At 44.8% G+C, this 19,149-nt stretch overlaps 1 protein-coding gene across 1 annotated transcript in view; it reads right to left on the bottom strand.

Annotated features, from left to right (window-relative positions):
* InR-2 (insulin-like receptor-like) overlaps nt 1-19,149 on the bottom strand; it is a 66,263-nt gene that overhangs the window by 9,893 nt on the left and 37,221 nt on the right. The window contains exons 2-3 of the mRNA XM_017899138.1: nt 4,422-4,596; nt 3,496-3,742 (exon numbers count right to left, since the gene is read on the bottom strand). Coding sequence (XP_017754627.1) covers nt 3,496-3,742; nt 4,422-4,596 — 422 coding nt within the window. The remainder of the gene's footprint in view (nt 1-3,495; nt 3,743-4,421; nt 4,597-19,149) is intronic.

The raw sequence follows: 19,149 nt of genomic DNA, 5'->3' as shown, positions 1-19,149 counted from the left end.
AGAGTGTTTCGTAGCCAACGGAACAGGTACGATTAAAAAATGTAAAGGTAGTTTATTCTTGTAACCGTGCTAGCATCTGTACGTTACGCTGCTCGCTCGAGTTTAAGTCCCCTCGTTCAGTGACGAGATACGCATACATATCGAACTATCAGTTCCCAAAATTTTCCCCACGCATTCTTAGAATTGTCTTGCACACTGTCTTCCAAAAGCAGAGAAACGCCTTGGTCCCGTGCACTCTACATTTATACTTGACCGCAGGATAGTGTCAACTAGGAGCTGATCTTCCGTCGCTCGAGTCTAAATCCCCTCGTACACTAACGAGATATAAACATATATCAAACTATCAGTCGTCCAAATTTTCCCCATGTATTCCTAATACTGTCTTGCACAGTGTTCTCGAGAAACGCCTTGGTCCCGTGCACTCTACATTTATACTTGACCGCAGGATAGTGTCAATTAGGCGCTGATCTCCTGTCGCTCGACTCTAAATCCCCTCGTTCGCTAACGAGATATGCATACATGTCGGATTATCAGTCGTCCAAATTTTCCCCATGCATTCCTAATACTGTCTTGCACATGATTCTCCAGAAACGGAGAAACGTCTTGGTCCCGTGTACTCTACATTTATACTTGCTCGCAGGATAGTGTCAACTAGGCGCTGATCTCCTGTCGCTCGACTCTAAATCCCCTCGTTCGCTAACGAGATATGCATACATGTCGGATTATCAGTCGTCCAAATTTTCCCCATGCATTCCTAATACTGTCTTGCACATGATTCTCCAGAAACGGAGAAACGTCGTGGTCCCATGTACTCTACATTTATACTTGCTCGCAGGATAGTGTCAACTAGGCGCTGATCTCCTGTCCCTGGAGTCTAAATCCCCTCCTTCACTGACGAGATACGCACACATATCGGACTATCAGTCGTCCAAATTTTCCCCATGCGTTCCTAATACTGTCTTGCACAGTGTTCTCGAGAAACGCCTTGGTCCCGTGCACTCTACATTTATACTTGACCCCAGGATACTGTCAACTAGACGATGACCGCCTGTAGGCAATGACTTCCTACATAATTTTTCTTTCTTTGCAGTTCTGCTCGTTCTCCTGACTATTAACCCCCCTTTATATGCTCGTGACAGGAATGACAATAGAAAATAGAAATCGCATCTCGCCGAGATCAGAGCGTATTTGAGGGTCGATCCATCTCCTCCCGATCTCTCGCGATCCCGGCTTCCGATACTTCCAGTCATCGACCAAGACTTAACCTAAACCAAGTCCAAAATACACGAGAATCGTGGGCAAATCACGGCCCGTAGAGCGGGAACTCGACGCGGGTAGCTGATATCGAGGTACGTGCGTGTCTGACGCGAGTCACGGCCGATAACGAGGCAGCGCGACGCGCTCGAGGGCCGCGTGTTTCAGTTCGGAAATTAACGAGTGCTCGCTGGAGTGGACTGGCTGCGATTCCGCGTTACGTCGCTCTCCCAATCGCGTTTTTCGGCCGCGAAACTCGCGATTGCGATCCGTTCCGTTCCGTGCAGCCCGAGCGAAAAACGCGTGACTCGGGAAGAAGGGACGCCGGGAGGGTGGACCGACGCCGCGCGTCGCCACGAGGTGATTCGCTAGTTTGCCACTCGCACGAATCCACGCGTTTGTTCCGCATTCAACGCGAATTAACGATGGCCACCGGGTTCGAGCACCCCGATGGGCCCGCGTAGGGCTGGCAGAGGGTTGACAGGAGGGTGGTATACGCGGCGAACCGTGGTCCATAGCGACATCGAAACGATGTGGGTTTAAGAAACGTGGTACGTGGATCTTCGTAACATCGTCAAATCGATCCCCGATCCTCCTCGATCCTCCGAGACGCAGCGAGTTTGACAGCTGCTGCGTGTTCGTACGGTTGGCGTTTATTTCTAGACGTAATCGTTTGGAAAACGTAGCGATGATGGTCGACTCTGCGATGAGCTGGATCGCTGTTCGTGGAGCGTTGAGAACGACTCGGTTCACCTCTTCGCGGACGAGATGACGATATTATTACCCCGCAGACGGAGAGGACAGTCGGTCGGTCTACGCCAGAAATAGTTGGTCGCGAGCTGTGCCAGCAGAGAGATTCCCTGATTTACGCTGGAACCGGGCAACATTATTGCCCTCCATCGGGCAACATAATCACGGAGGAGCGTTCAGGCATGGGCAATTGAAGTCGGGCGTTCCGCGAGGATCTCGTTCCGCGGAACTCGCGCGAGTCGCGGCGGACGCTGGAACAAAGGGACTCGGGATGGAAGAAAATAGCATCCGGGAGCGCGCGCGTTCCAACGTCGGACGTGTCGAGCCGAAGCGAACGGCTACGCGTGCTAACGATTATTTATTAGCGGCCAAATGGAATTGTTTACAGACGCGAGGGCTGCCAACGGAACGGTTCGTTGCTCCACGCCGGAATAATGCCCCCGGTGCTTCGGTGGATCGTCAAATTTATGCCAAGACGATGTCGACTTGGCCCACAGGCCAGAAGGCGCGGCCATTACCCGCTATTCCGACTTCTTGCCATACAAGATGGAATTCCCGTGCCAAGCTTTAAATGGTACGCGTCCCGTCCATGCGCAGCGTTCTCCTATTCGCTGATTTTATCGTGGGATCTGTCGTTGCACTTGCTATCGTCTAAATCGTCCGATTCGTAGATCACTTACCGCCGTCGACATGTCCTATGCTTCCGATTTTTCCAGAATTCTGTCAACCGTAGGGTCTACCGACGTATCTGCTCTATAGTCGAAGTCGTCCGAATCGTAGATCATTTACCACGATCGATACACCCTAGGTTCCAATTTTTCCAGAATTTCGTCAACCGTAAGATTTCCCATCCTATTTGCTTTATCGTCTAAATCGTCCGTATTATAGATCACTTACCGCGATTGACAGATCTCCTATGCTTCGATTTTTCCAGAATTCTGTCAACCGTAGGATCTACCGTCGTACCTGCTCTATCCTTCAAATCGCCTGAATCGTGGATCATTTACCGCGATCGATTCATCCTATGCTTGGATTCTTCGAAAATTTTGACAACCTAGTGTAGCGGCATCGTTCTCACCCTCGCCGATAGATGGATTCCTACTCGAAGGAGGTCGAGGACTTTCTCGCAAGTGCTCGGTAACAATCCTCCGTTTCCTATATATACAACTTCCAAACCTTCCAATAGGTAGCCTTACTGATGCGTCCACTACCAGGCCCAGGACGAAACCATCCCTTCCCTTTTATTTCGTCCTTTCTAACACCGCCGCCACATCGAGGATACCTGCAACAAACCGACCACACGCCATCCGTGGGGGAGGACCCCCGCAGTTAGGGGATTTACCGTCGCACCTGTCATCGTGTGCCTAAATCGTCCGACTGGTGGATCACTTACCGCCACTGACGCATGTTATACTCCAATTTTCGTCAATCGGTAGGGATCCTCTGTCACACACCTGTTTATCGTCTAAATCCGATTCGTGGATCACTTACCGCTATCACGTGTTCTCCTTTTCCAGCCTTGGCGATCAGGTCCCAGTCGATCGTGTCAACGTAGCAGAGCGTGGGGTTCTTCTCGAAGCGGACGGAGCCTCTGACGATGGTTGTGAGATGGTGCAGCCCGATCTCCTGCAGGTTCATCATCTCGAACGCGACCAGGGCGTAGTTGATGAACAGAGAATGGCCTCGAATCACGGTCAGGTTAGGGAACAGGCGACCGATGCTTCGCAACCCTTTTACCCTACGGCGTGCACAGAGAAAACGGAGAGAGATGAGAATAAGAGAGAGCAGGAAGGAAGGAGAGCAGCAGTTGTGAATGGGAAATCCGGCTCGCCGGCAGCGTACTTTACGACGCTTGTAAAAAGTAGCCAGAAAGGGGAAACCGACGTGGAAGGAAGAAGTCGGCGGAAGGAACCGGCGAGATAATAACGACGTACAACCGACGAGAAGTTTAGTGACCCTCGACGACGAAGGAAGTCGTCGGGATAGGAACGGAGCTTCCGCTGGCCTTGTCGCCTTCGTCGGAATTCCATTTACGAATGATTAATCTCCCCGACCTCGCCTAATCCACCGATTTTCTACCTCTCCGAATCCTCCACCGATTCCACGTCTTCCTCGTCATTATCGTTTCACAGCGACAGCGTATAGCTTTGGGACTCTATGCTCTGCCAAATTTACCAATCGATGAGAAATTCTAGCGATCGTTAGCACATCTCCACTGCGCCAAGAATGTCCCACGTTGCTCCACTATAGTCATACTCGAAATAATAAGATATCTCGCGTCTAGAAATGGCTAGAGATCGCTGACCCAGGCCATCGGAAGCTTTTTGTTCCTCGCGGAAGCGTCGAGCCGAGCCAAGTGCCTTCGAGAAAATTCCCTTACTCGGACTTGGACTCGACCCGGAGAACTCGGGGATTACCTATACAGCAGCAGGTATCCGGTGATCTCTTTCAGCTCCGGGAAAGAGACGTTGGCATACTCCGACGGCTCGGCGTTGTCGATCAGCAAAATTTGTACGAAGCCTTGGACTAGTCGGCATCCCTTCAGTCTTGAGAAATGACGCACGCTGTTTCTTATGTCTATGCTTTGGCACACTGCAACAGAAAAACGTGCAATCCGTTTAATCCACCCGGTCACCTAGCAGACGCTATCGAATTCGGCGTCCCGACGCATCGATCGGCTCCCGGATGTCCTCGTTGCACCATTGACAGCCAACGTTCAGTCAAGGATCTCGAGGACGAGACGACGAGGACCATCCGAGGTGATTGCACCGATTACGATTCGTCAGGACCAAACTTGGATCTCGATTTTCGCTCGTTTCGCGCAGGAAGATCGCGAGGGAGGGGTGAATCGGTATGCAAAAGATTGACGAGGAGTGGGACAGACCCTCCGATATCGGTGGGTGCACGTGTGCGCGGAGACGGTGGTCCCGGCGTATTGTCGTCGCTGGAACAACCGTGACGAAGCGTCGAGTCGTCGCGGTCAACTGTAACGCTGGCTAAAAATACGCGCGCCGGCTGGCATTGGGATAAACACGAGGCCGATCTAGGCACGCGGTCGCCTCGCCTCGACTCGTTTCGCGTCCTCTGCTCTCGTCGCTGTAACGCCGCTGTCACCGGCGTGTCCGCGGCGTCGCTTTTCCACCTGCGGTTAATCGTCCGCGTCGCCGCTTACGCGCCGCTCCAACCACCCTTTTGCTATGGCCAATGTAGCTATTACTTTGGCAGGAGTACTCGAAACTCGTGGGTGGGAATTAGAAGGACGAAAAGGGGAGTCTCAGTCACGGATAGTCATAGTCCTGCTTGGTTCTTCGAGATGTTCGCGAAGGAGGAACGCGTATCGTAATTGGTAGGTGAGTCAACTTCGATAGATAGGTTAATAAGTTAAATACGGTGCTGATTTTGCTATACTTTCTGCTCAGGTGGCAGCCAGTGAGCACTTGATGTCGAATGCTCGAGAATGCTGAAGAGTATGAACAGAAAATTACTTTGTTTCACTTTGTCGTTTGGACTGTGAGAATGGTGCAGTCGATGCACAAATATACAAATTATAAGCAGAAGATAATAGGATGAGGAATGCCAGAAAAAAGGCAAAAGACGATCAGTGAGAAAAAGCTACGGTAGTGTAAAGATCTATTTCAGTAGGGGGAATTTAGTTTTTACAATATATTAATTGTCATTAACAATTTAATCCTAGATAGTGTCGGACCAACGCACCGATGTCGACCAAACAGAAAGTTCACTGTCAGTTCCTAGAATCCATGCCGTCCAAAGGAAAAGTCCACTGTCAGTTCCCAGGTACCGACGTAGCACTCAACGTGCTAATCCTCCAAATGCCAATGTTTCGTCCGATTATTTTACAGGAAGTATTAGTCTGACGATGTTCATGTCTTTCTAGGAATGTAAGTTTTGTAGGCTTTTGTGTTGTTACTATTATCGTTGTAATTTCTTGAATGAAATTGCAGTGTTTATCATAATGTGCAGGGAACTATATACAGTTGTATAACAACTGTAGCGACCGTCATTCTCAGCCTCGCCACTAGATGGATTCCGACTTCGAGGACTTTCTCGCAAGTCCTGGGAAAACCTCCGATTTCTACATATATAACTTCCTGATCTTCCAATCGTATCCCGGTATAGGGTAGCCTTACTGATGAGTCCACTAGCAGACCCAGGACAAAATGCATCCCTTCCTTTTCCTATCGTCCCTTGCAGCATCACCACTCACACAAGGATATCTCCGACGAGGTGACTTTTCAAGTACGTGGGGAAGGACCCCCTACATAACGAATATATAAAGTTTATTACACAGTGAAATATGTGTGCATACTTATGCAAATACAAAGAAATACACACATGCCTTGTGGATATTTTACAGTCGCTATAATGCTCTCTGTGCTGTACTGATTTTGACACTGAATCACTTTTCAGATATCAGAAGGCGCTCGTCATCTCAGGGTCTACCAACTGACGCAGGGATATCACCTCCGAATCCACAGATTGACACGGAAATACTGTAGATAGGAATTTATATCAGGAATTTGTATTTTTAGGAAACAGATTCACCGAGGCTTGCAAGAATCCTCGAATCTCCTTGTTGGCTCCATCTAGCGGCGAAGGTGTGATCGGGTACAGTTATATCGCAGCTATGCAGCTTGGATGCTCGATACCGGGTCGCCAAGAGGGATCATCGGAAGTGAAATTTGAATAGATCCTCGACGCCGGAGCAGCGAGATCGGTCCAGCGTTCGAATCGCTTCGGCCCGTTTTAGGTTAGGTCAGGTAGGTGGATGGAGATTGGCGAGAGATCGGCTGATCCTCTCAGGCTGGGTCAAACTTCCAGGCCTTTCTACGCTCGGAATCCGCGTCGGCCGATTTTTCAGACGAGCATCGGAGAGCTAGGAGTCAAGTGCACTCGGAGGATGATGGGACACGGTCGTTTTCCTTGAACGGATCGCGGACGAAAATCGAATCCGACGTGGCTGGGTGTCACCGACGCCCACGCGACGCCCACTAGGCTTATTTGTCAGCGACCGATTTTTCTACCGCGCGGACATTATTCCGGCGCACAGCGAAGAAACATAAATCGTCGAGCGCGGATTGAGACGTCGAGCAATCGGCGACCTTCGATTTTTCGAAATCGACGTTGTAATCGGTAAGTTTCACGCAATTTTTTACGCGTGATTTATTAATCGATAGTTGTACCGTTCTTCAATTTCTGCAATTTAGAAATAAACAATGCAGATATTCGGTTGGCGTGGAAGAAATAGATTACCTTCGATTTTTTGAAATCGGCGCTATACTTGTCGAATTTTATGTCATTCTTTTATTTGTGATTCGTTAATTAATAGTTCGTTCTTCAATTTCCGCAATTTGGAAATAAATAATGAAAGCATTTGATTGGTGTAGAGGAAATAGGCGACCACCGATTTTCCGAAATCGGTGCCATAATCGGTGAGTTTCACGCGACATTTTTCTACGATTTATTAATTAATAATGGTATAGTCCTTCAATTTCTGCAATTTGGAAATAAACAATGAAGATATTTGGTTGCCGTGGAAGAAACAGGCGACCACCGATTTTCCGAAATCGGTGCCATAATCGGTGAGTTTCACGCGACATTTTTCTATGATTTATTAATTAATAGTGGTACAGTCCTTCAATTTCTGCAATTTAGAAATAAACAATGAAGATATTTGGTTGCCGTGGAAGAAACAGGCGACCACCGATTTTCCGAAATCGGTGCCATAATCGGTGAGTTTCACGCGACATTTTTCTATGATTTATTAATTAATAGTGGTACAATCCTTCAATTTCTGCAATTTAGAAATAAACAATGAAGATATTTGGTTGCCGTGGAAGAAACAGGCGACCTCCGATTTTTCGAAATCGTCGCCATAATCATTATGTTTCGCGTGATTAACGTAATAGATCTCCGTTTCGATAGAGGTATGTAATGGCAAATTGCGTTTCATTATTTGCCTTTTATTTTTTACCACCGAATCTATTAAAAGGTTGCACTGCCTGAATTAACTGTCATCCTCAGCTACCGTGGTTAATAGAACATTCCTAATGAATTTTTTTCCCTCGCGGACATTATTCTAATGTATGGTAATCTCTGAGGCGGCTCCATGCAAATCGACCTTTCATTTTTCAAACTAGGCACCAGCGTTTGTTCTAATTAATAACCACCGCATATGACGCGGCTTTTTCATCCATTTTATAATTTTCCTGCCTTGGTAATGATTAAACATTCGCTATTCGTGCGCTTCTGCATTTGACTGAAGCACGAAAAAAGATGGAGGGAAAACAAACGCGTCTGTGAACTGGATTTTTGCCCCGTTAAATTTCCCGCGATTTCTACAATTGTCAAATCGGTAGGAAAATCGCATTGGCCGGCACGGAGACAGGGATCAATTGTGATCGATGGAAGATCGCGACGAATCAGCTTCGATTTGCACGCGGAATCCATCGTATTGCACAATGATCGCCGATTTCCTGCAGCCTAATTACACTGTCCAACAAATTCCAACTTTTTCCCTAATCTGTAATACTCATTTTTAGTTATGGTTTATAAAAAATGTATGAATTGCTAAGTTTATTATTAATAACAAATTGTTTGCAACGTAAATTTATAATAAAAGTGAAAAAACTAATAAATTACTGGTTACTACTTGAAATTATAAAGAACTTATGTTAAAATATATATATAACTTGCAAACAGTTCGTAAATTATTCCACTTATTGTTAATAACAAATTAGTATTGCTAATAACAAATTCTTTGCAACGTAAATTAATAATAAAAGTGAGAAAATTAATAAATTACTAGTTATTGTTTGAAATTATAAAGTACTTGTGTTAAAATATTCAAATAATTTGCAAAAAGTTTATAAATTATTAAATATATTGTTAATAACAAATTAATATTGTTATTAACAAATTGCTCACAACGTATATTTGTAATAAAAGTGAAAAAATTAATAAATTATTGGCTATTAGAGTGGAAAAGTAATAATTAATGGAATCGGAAAAGTTCGAAAATTTGCGATCGGGGTGGGGGAATCGGCCGATCAGCGGCTATATAAGGGACGCCGCTCCGCTGGTCAAGTCATTTGCCGGTTTCGCGTCGCGAGTGTAACATCTAAATTTTTCCGTGCGCGCGTGTGGGGATGGGTCCGAAGTGAGGTGGGGTTGGCTACCCCATCCACCCCCCAGCCCCTGAAACAATTTAATAACAATTTTTCTTTTCAGGACTAATTTTTATTTTCTTTCAGGTTTTAATTTTTTCTTTTTTTTCAGATTTTATTTCTTCGTTTCTATTTATCTTTGTTTGGATATTCGAATATTTAGTAGAATATTCGAATGTTTTGTCGTTGGATTGTTTATGTTACATCATTGGGATGTTTATATCTCATCGTTGGATTGTTCATTCCATTTTCATTTATTTGATGATTCCATTTGATATCCATTTCCATTTATTTTATTCGATTTAATTAATATTTATGGTTTATATTTGTTTGTTTTTATTATGTTTTACTAATCTTTTACTAATTCATTTCTTTTCAGCATTTCAGATTTTTCAAGACATCGTTGAACGGAATGTGTGTGTTTAGACCTAAGTAGTTGTAAGCAGTTATAAGATAGATCTTTAGAGTAAGTATCATGTGCGTGCTATCCGTTCAAAGGTAAGCCACCTAACTTGGAGCGAAATATATACATTCCCTTACCCCTCTCGTTACCAAATAGAACATAATTGTTCTCGCGATAATCTCGCGATCGTTCTTAAGTACCGAATAGCCTACGCGACGTACTTCCCGTGTACTTGACAACTCCGTGTCGCGTAAATCATTCTCACGACTCGTCTCCGACACTCATTTCTGCCACTGTCAATCTCGTCATGCATCGGGATCTCTGGTGGCTCTCGGGCTGGTGAGGCATCTGGAGCAATACGAGGGTCCGTCGACCTTAGTCGTCCTGGGTGCCAATCCATGCACACGACCGGGGGATGGGCACTGCAGTCGGAATCATTGCAAGAGCGTGCCTGCCTGCCCTTCTAGCACTTGGCGGCTATGTGGTTATGTTTGCATAGAGCCGGGGTATGGAGCATGCGCGTGATTCCGACTGTTAGGCCTCGCATAGGACCCTCGGATTGCCACTGGGTGTTTCACTGGTTCGTTAACTGCCTTAGATCAGCGAGTAAGCCATGGCGAGGTCGGCGGTGGCAGGGTGGGCAAGGTCCGATCGGGAGGGTGCTGTGGCTGGAGTTGTCTTGTACATGGGAGTGCATCTCGTAGGCTAGTCGGTCTTTCGAATAATCGCGAACCGAAACCCCTTTCGTAAGACACGAAATATAATAAAGTGTCTGCAAAGTCAACTTCTGTCGCTCCAGGTTAGACTAGGATATCTCTGATACGGATAGCGCCAGCAGGCTGTGCCACGAGGGCACATGTCGGGTCTCGATGCGTAGCCACCTCCACGTGGTGAGACCTGGTAATTCGAATTAGTTTCCAAAAAAAAATCTTTAGATTTTTCTTTGGAAACTTATTCCAAGCTAAGAGCTACGCACGAAGTTTAAGATATTTCCTATCTCTTGTAAATTTTCAATGTTCCCTCTGAACTCTGAAAATGGAGAGTAGGCAACATCTGTTTAAATGATATTTAAATGAAGAGGAATTAAGCTAAATAAGGAAATGAACACAAGAAAGGGGAGGTAAGTAAGTAAGGTAAGTATAAGGGAAGTATAAGGTAAGTATAAGGTAAGTATAAGGTAAGTATAAGGTAAGTATAAGGTAAGTAAAATAATTCAAATGTACTGCCAAGCAGCAAAAGTATTGTCCGAGAATTCTTGGAAATGACGTCATTTCTCAGAAGTGGCACGGCGAGCGACCTCCTATCATGTCATGTTATCCTAGCACAAAGTCGCGAAATCGGCCGAAAATTTCTCGCAGAGATTACAAAAGTATTGTCCGAGAATTCTTGGAAATGACGTCATTTCTCAGAAGTGGCACGGCGAGCGACCTCCTATCATGTCATGTTATCCTAGCACAAAGTCGCGAAATCGGCCGAAAATTTCTCGCAGAGATTGCAAAAGTATTGTCCGAGAATTCTTGGAAATGACGTCATTTCTCAGAAGTGGCACGGCGAGCGACCTCCTATCATGTCATGTTATCCTAGTACAAAGTCGCGAAATCGGCCGAAAATTTCTCGCAGAGATTGCAAAAGTATTGTCCGAGAATTCTTGGAAATGACGTCATTTCTCAGAAGTGGCACGGCGAGCGACTTCCTATCATGTCATGTTATCCTAGTACAAAGTCGCGAAATCAGTCGAAATATTTCTCGCAGAGATTGCAAAAGCATTGTCCGAGAATTCCTGGAAATGACGTCATTTCTCAGAAGTGGCACGGCGAGCGACCTCCTATCATGTCATGTTATCCTAGTACAAAGACGCGAAATCGGTCGAAATATTTCTCGCAGAGATTGCAAAAGTATTGTCCGAGAATTCTTGGAAATGACGTCATTTCCTGGAACTGACTCGATGTGGGACCTCCTTTCGTGTCATGTTATCCTAGTACAAAGTCGCGAAATCGGCCGAAAATTTCTGGCAGAGGCTGCAAGAGTATTGTCCGAGAATTCTTGGAAATGACGTCATTTGTTGGAACTGAATCGATGTGGAACCTCCTTTCGTGTCATGTTATCCTAGTACAAAGTCACGAAATCGGTCGAAAATTTTTCGCCGAGGCGGCAAAAGCATTGTCCGAGAATTCTTGGAAATGACGTCATTTTTTGGAAGTGGCACGACGAGCGACCTCCTATCATGTCATGTTATCCTAGTACAAAGTCGCGAAATCGGTCGAAAATTTCTTGCAGAGACTGCAAGAGTATTGTCCGAGAATTCTTGGAAATGACGTCATTTCTTGGAAGTGGCACGTTGAGCGACCTCCTATCGTGTCATGTGATCCTAATACAAAGTCAAGAAATCGGTCGAAAATTTTGCGCCGAGGCGGCAAAATCATTGTCCGAGAATTCTTGGAAATTACGTCATTTCTTGGAACTGCCCTGACAAGCGACCTCTTGTCATGTCATGTTATCCTGATACAAAATCGCGAAATCGGCTAGAAAGTTTTCCTTGTGGTGGCAAAAGTTTTGATCCGAAAATTCAAGGAAATTATGTCTGTGTTTGAAACGCTGTAAAATCAAACCACGTGACTTACGCCCACGCAATTTACACACATGACACGTATGCACCTGAGGATTAGATTGATGCAACCCGCAATGGTTTCGAACCTTCTCCACAAATGATATATTCCTCCTCAGACCTTTTATATCAAATTGATTTTCTACTATAGTTAGCATACTACTACATAAATAAAAGGGGGAAATTTGAGGATACCCTGCTGTTTAAAAGCTAAACTCTATAGGCCCTAATGCAACCCGTTGTACGGCGACAATATCTTCAATAAGATAGGCAGGGATAGAAGTTGAAGCGACGATCAGTGCCATCTATGATTTTCGATTGGAAGTTCGTATAGGTAACAGGGGTACAGAATGCACGAGAATGTCGTCGATTATCTCGTGACGTCATGAACGAGGACAGAATACGTATTCGAAAAAGATATAAAATATTCTGCAACGAAAAATTACCAAATTACGTAATTTCCGTACTTAATTTATGATAATTTCGATAAACTAAAGACTCACCTCAGTTTTAAGATAAGAATGAACCTCCTAACGTTCTTAATTATTACGTAATACTTCACATTTTAAGTAAAAAAATCGAGAGTGTTTAGAAAAACGCACAATTTTCGAAAACTTGGGGTAGCAGAGCAATTTCGATGACGGAGTCGTATTGAGGAAAGTAAATTCTAGAAGAATATACCTAATAGATGTTACCAGATGAAGATTCGTGTCGTATTTATGGATGTATGTGTCGCCGATATCGATCACGTGTTTAGATTCGCGCGATCCTCGCGTATTTCTGGAATTTCTGCGAATCTGCGTCGCGAATCTCGTAAACGACGCAACGGCGCTTTTACGCAGTCGATTGGCCTGTCGATAGTAGCAGATTCGCGATGGCTCGGCGACTTTTCCTCGAACGCGGCCAGAATTCGATTCCGCGCGAAACGAGACACCGCGGACGCTGGAGAACGAAGACACGTGTGTCAAGGAAGCGCGTCGGGTTACCCGCGATTAGCGATTTCACCCGATCGACGGTCCAAGCGTCGCGTAACGCCGCGCACGCGCGAATCGATCGGCCAATCGAGGAAATATCCGCGATTTTTCCGCGAGTTTCGTATGTCTTTATTGTTAATTCTTATTTGAATTTATGGAGACTTTTTAGTAGCATGATGTCGACGGTAAAGCCTCGATTTTTGCACAGATTTCATTTATTTTTATTAGTAATTTTTATTTTAATTTCGGAGGTTTTGAACTCATCGATGTCAAAAATAAATCCCCAATTCTTTCAGAGATCTTGTATGTTTTTATTATTAATTATTATTTGCATTTAGCTGATTTTGAATTGGACAATGTCAAAGGCAAAAGCACGATTTTTCTGCAGATTTTATTTATTTTTATTATTAATTATTATTTGAATTTAGGTGATTTAGCATCGGATGATGTCGAAGGCAAAGCTTCGATTTTTGTACAGATTTTATTTATATTTATTAGTAATTTTTATTTTAATTTCGAAGGTTTCGTATTGATCGATATCGAGGACAAATCCCCGATTTTTTCACGGATCTTGTATGTTTTTATTATTAATTATTATTTGCATTTAGCTGATTTTGAATTGGACAATGTCAAAGGCAAAAGCACGATTTTTCTACAGATTTTATTTATCTTTATTATTAATCTTTATTTTAATTTCGGGGGGTTTAAATTGATCCATGTCGAAGACGAAGCCCCAATTTTTTCGCGAACCTGATATTTCTATTCTTATCAATTATTATTCCAAGTTAGGTAATTTAGAATCGGAGGATGTCGAGGAGAAATTTACGATTAAATTTTTCCACGGATCTAATTTGTTTCTATTATTAAAAAATTAATATTATTACGAGATCATATCCACCCGGTATTCGGGCAAAAAGAACTGATCGTACCTTCAGTGCAGAACAATCCTGCACCTTCCAGAAAGTTCGGTTTAAATAACAATCGGCTATTGACTATAAAAGGAACGTCTTTCATCGAAGTTCAGCGAGTGTTGTCAACCTTTTCAGCAGGGAAAATCTATTCAGACGTTTTAGAATTCTTCGGCAATCCAGCGATCGAACTTCGAGGATAAGAATTACACTCGCGATTTGTAACAATATTTAAACATTAAAATCCTCAGAAGTCGCCCAAAATTCTGCCCCAGACTCGAAAACTGCACCGCTAGAACTTGTATACCGCGAGTTTTCGCGGGTCTATGTCGCAGTTACCGCGCGAGGCTTCCGGAAATACTATATCAGCGTGTCACTTGACCCCCGAAGAAGCTTCTCCACGGTCGCCGGTATAACGTAACCCTTGTGGACACGACTAATACCCGGAAGTCTCGGAAGGTAATCCTCGAAATGTGTTCGGGATATTGACGTTCCATCTGATCGGAGATAACGGTGTCAGGCTGGTTGGAAAGATTCGGACGTGACTGGAAGCAACTCGCCAACGTCTCCCGGCTTATCGGCGCTGCCTCGAGCTTACGGGTTGCTTTAAAATGCAAATTTCCGAATCGAACGAACGAAACGGAGGCAACGCTAACGCCAGATCGATCTTCGTCCCACTGCTCGCACACCCGGTATTCTCAGCTTTCTCTCCGCCTTCTTGCCTTTCCGACTCCGGATTCTTCTTCGGGTTCCACGCTGCCCCGATATCTTATCGTCGCGTCTACGTCCAGCCGGTATCGATTCTACGCAAACACCGTTCAACTTGCACGGAATCGAATTTTACTTTCCACCCGCGATAACCGTGCGCAAACTCCCAGCGATACGCTTGTCTTGCTTCGACGTTACGCGATCCACGGCTGTCTGTAGATGCCCGATAATCGGTAGATCGCTCGAATTTTCGCGGAAATCGTGAACAACTTCACCACGGTGTTGCGATTCGTGTTCCTTCTTGCGATTTAACGTCATTGTCACGCGTCGATGTAACGCGTAACGTTGTTCAACCCTTTACATTTGCGATGATATATATTAGGTTGTCACCTAAGTTCTTTCCGCGTCACGCTATGTATGTCCCCGTGCCGGCTATGTTTGTAAACATGCAGGATTATCAATTCTCCGTTTATGGCATCGTACCATGGCATCATACCATAATACATATAATTATACCATACAGGGATAAATCAACCTTAAACAACAAACATCGTCTATTGATTTGGCATGAAAAAGAAAGGAAGAAACTTTTGGGACACCCTAATGAATGTAGAAAAGAAATAAATACGGCCCTGAAAGAATGTCAAGAGAGTTTGGACTTATTGTTCGAACGAAAGTGGCCACGTGCAAGAGGATCGAATTTAAGGGATGTTTATGACAAACGAGTGAGTCTACGAATACGTCTGAGTGTTTAGGATACGTGAGATCGAGAAAGAGAATACGAGTATGAAAGAAGACAGAACGCAAGGTTTAACAATGCGAATACTATACCGTGGGAAATAATTCGGGCCTTAACCGTTTGAGTGCCACGGGTCATTATTGTTTCCCAATCGATATTTGCCAAGCGGCGCGATAGCGCTTGTCATATTCCGTGTCCAAAAATGCCGAGCGGCGCGATAGCGCTTCTTATATTCCGCGTTCACCAACCGAGCGCGTTGATTGTCAGCTTCGCATCTCAGAGCGCTGGCACTTTTGGACACAAAATAGAAGAAGCGCGATCGCGCCGCTTGGCACTCAAACGGTTAAATAAGACATCGAATCATTAGAAAGACCGGTAATAATTCGAATATTGGCAATATAGTATCGGATGTAAAGCAGTAAAGACAGAAACCGTAGCATCGTACGTATTTTCCCTTCGATATCCAGAAGCCGATCCATCCGTCTCTGCTCTCGTTGTAACAATCGGCGCCATCTTTGCAGACCGGAAATGCTTTCCGCGACGCCCGTTCTGCGCGCGAATTTTTCGGACGCCGAGTAAAAGGTTGCTTTTAAAACGAATGTAGATCGGGGTGCGTTATCGGCATGTCATCGGTAGAAAATGACACGAGTAACCGGTTATCGCGGATATCGCGGTGCTTTATCCCTGCAACGAAATTGATAAGGAACATTGACGTCTGTTATCTCTCGACGTCAATGGCGAGTCGAACTCGATTGACATTCACCGGTGACTCGTGATTTTTCTCTGTGCTCCTTAGTCTTGGTGGAACAGGATGCGGAGTATCCGGGAAAAGGGAATATGCGTTAAGGTCTCCAGTTCGGCAGGTGACATTAACGAGGGAGAGAATGAGAAAAAATGGGGATAATTTAACGTGGTGCCGCAATCGGCGAAAATTTATGCAAAATCGTCGCGCCAACTCTGGAACCGAGCGACGAAACACGCTGCAGTGTAACTGTAAAGTGACCTAGTAAGAAGGCATAAGCTCTGCGATCCCCGCTTACCGCTGCTCGTCATTTTTCGATGGCTTCGAAATGGAATTCGGAACCGTTCGTGCACTCCGATTGCTGCGAAATTTCGCGACAGGACAATTGTCGACTCGTGGCTCACGTCTTTTTCCGCTAATTCGAGGCGAGATGGCGATAGGGTACTTCCGTCTACGTTTGTTAATGATCCAATCCTGACGAATGATTCCTCCAAATCTATCTAGCAATTATTTATTTATTTATTTAGTGATAAACGGAACGGAGGTAAACGCGCGTTTAGATAGAAAAGATCCGGCGCAAACATACGTACATATTTAAAAATATTTCGTATAAATAAAAAATACGACGGGGGAAAACACAAATATAGAATGAAAATAAAACGAAAAACCTGAGCGTTTGGCATTCAGTAAAATTTTCATCCACAGCTGAACGATTTCTGTACAGATTTCTCATTTCAAACTGCTTCGACTTTAATTATTCGATGCGTGTTATTATCCGTTAATTAATACGTGTTCTACGTTGATTACGATATTTAGACCCTATTTCAGATGAATTCAGGTGAATTTTAAGTCCTGATTTCTTCGAATTTTCCGATTCATCGTACACGATCGCAGAATCACCGACCGGTTCTAAAGAAAAGCCGATCTGTAAGACAGGAATTATATCGACCCTCGGAAACCTCCCTCCACCCCCGAAATATACGTCGAAGACCTACGGTACCCAGTCAACGCGTCCAACTTCCTACCACCCCCTCGCGAGACTCACCCTTTGTCAAAGCTGTCCCAAAGCTCGACAGACACACCTGATAAATCGGCGAAACTTCTCCGGAAGACAGTGAAAAGAAAATACCTAGGATTCGAGTACCCGCCATTGGTGAATCCTCGCACGCGTCTACATGGACTCGCGATCAGACGAAAAAGTGCGCGCAGATATCGGCTACCCGATCTCGAACCGTGTGTCGGCTCACGCTACAAAAGATCCGAGTAGAGACCCTTCGCAGGTTCATTTAAAATCTGCACACACGTATCAGTCGGCGTCGACCTCGAGGTATGAAATTAACCAACACACGAGCGACAATGCCCCCTCCGACACATTGCAGAATTCTCGACTATGCGTATCGAGGCGTCGATCGAGGCCGCTATTGACAACGGCCGCGAGGCGCCGTCTGTTATTAAGGGAAATAAAAATTATCGAGTATCGCGCGTCAGTCGCTCGGTCGCTGGCAACTGGTCGGAAAAAAGAGAGAAACGGAGAGCAAGGGGAGAGAACCGCGCGGCAAGTCGTTTGGCAATTAAAAAACCCTCTATCCGTGAACGGCGATCGAAGGCATTCGTGGTTTCGCCATTCGTCGCTCCGTTCCGCTCTTCTCGCGATCCTCCCCTGATAGCCTCCGAGAGGTCATCGATTCCGTGAAACCTAACGAGTTTCCTTCCACCGGGATGGCGCTCTAACCACCGGCCAGAGAGGTTAATTTCGCGCCGGCCACGCGGATTAAAACCGACCCACGCGAATCTTCGCGCACATTCCTAACCTCTATCCTCCGCGCGATCCCCAAAATGGCGACTTTCGAGTATCGCCTAATGGCGCAACTGCTTTTCCATTCTTGGCAATAGAAGAAATTAGAAAGGAAAGCTTCCCATTTCCGATTTCTCAGTTCTATTAATTAATATTTCTTGGCGAACACCAAGTCTAACCTCGAAGCTTAGAAATTTATGACCCAAAATAATTTTCACCATAAATTTTGGACTCTTGGTAAGTTAGTAGTTTCGATAGGTATCCCTGTTTGGATAAGTATATTTAGAAAGGATATAATTCTAGTAATCTAATAATCGTAATGGCGTCTGTTCACGTTCGTCTCTTCCCCAGCCAGCCACGCGAATCTTCGCGCACATTCCTAACCTCTATCCTCCGCGCGCTCCCCAAAATGGTGGCTTTGGAGTATCGCCTAATGGCGCAACTGCTTTTCCATTCTTGGCAATAGAAGAAATTAGAAAGGAAAGCTTCCCATTTCCGATCTTCGATTTCTCAGTACTATCGATTAATGATTTTTGGCAAAAGCCAATTCTGAATCCCGAACCTTTACATATAAGGTTTATGGCCTAAACGAATTTTTACCGTAAGTCTCTGACACTTGATAGGTTAGTAGTTTCGATAGACCTCTCTGCTTGGATAAGTATATTTAGAAAGGATATAATTCTAGTAATCTAATAATCGTAATAGCGTCTGTTCGCGTTCGTCTCTTTTCCCCAGCCAGCCACGCGAATCTTCGCGCACATTCCTAACCTCTATCCTCCGCGCGATCCCCAAAATGGCGGCTTTGGAGTATCGCTTAATGGTGGAACTGTTTTTCCTTCCTTGGGAATAGAAGGAATTAAAAAGAAAAGCTTCCTATTTCCGATCTTCGATTACTCAGTACTATCGATTAATGATTTTTAGCAAAAGCCAATTCTGAATCCCGAACCTTTACATATAAGGTTTATGGCCTAAACGAATTTTTACCGTAAGTCTCTGACACTTGATAGGTTAGTAGTTTCGATAGACCTCTCTGCTTGGATAAATATATTTAGAAAGGATATAATTCTAGTAATCTAATAATCGTAAT

This window comes from Eufriesea mexicana, unplaced genomic scaffold (genome assembly GCF_001483705.2).
Source record: "Eufriesea mexicana isolate 0111107269 unplaced genomic scaffold, ASM148370v2 scaffold4744748147, whole genome shotgun sequence".
Lineage (NCBI taxonomy): Eukaryota > Metazoa > Arthropoda > Insecta > Hymenoptera > Apidae > Eufriesea > Eufriesea mexicana.
The sequence above is the reverse complement of the archived record's forward strand: the minus strand, read 5'-3'. Positions and strand labels throughout refer to the sequence as shown.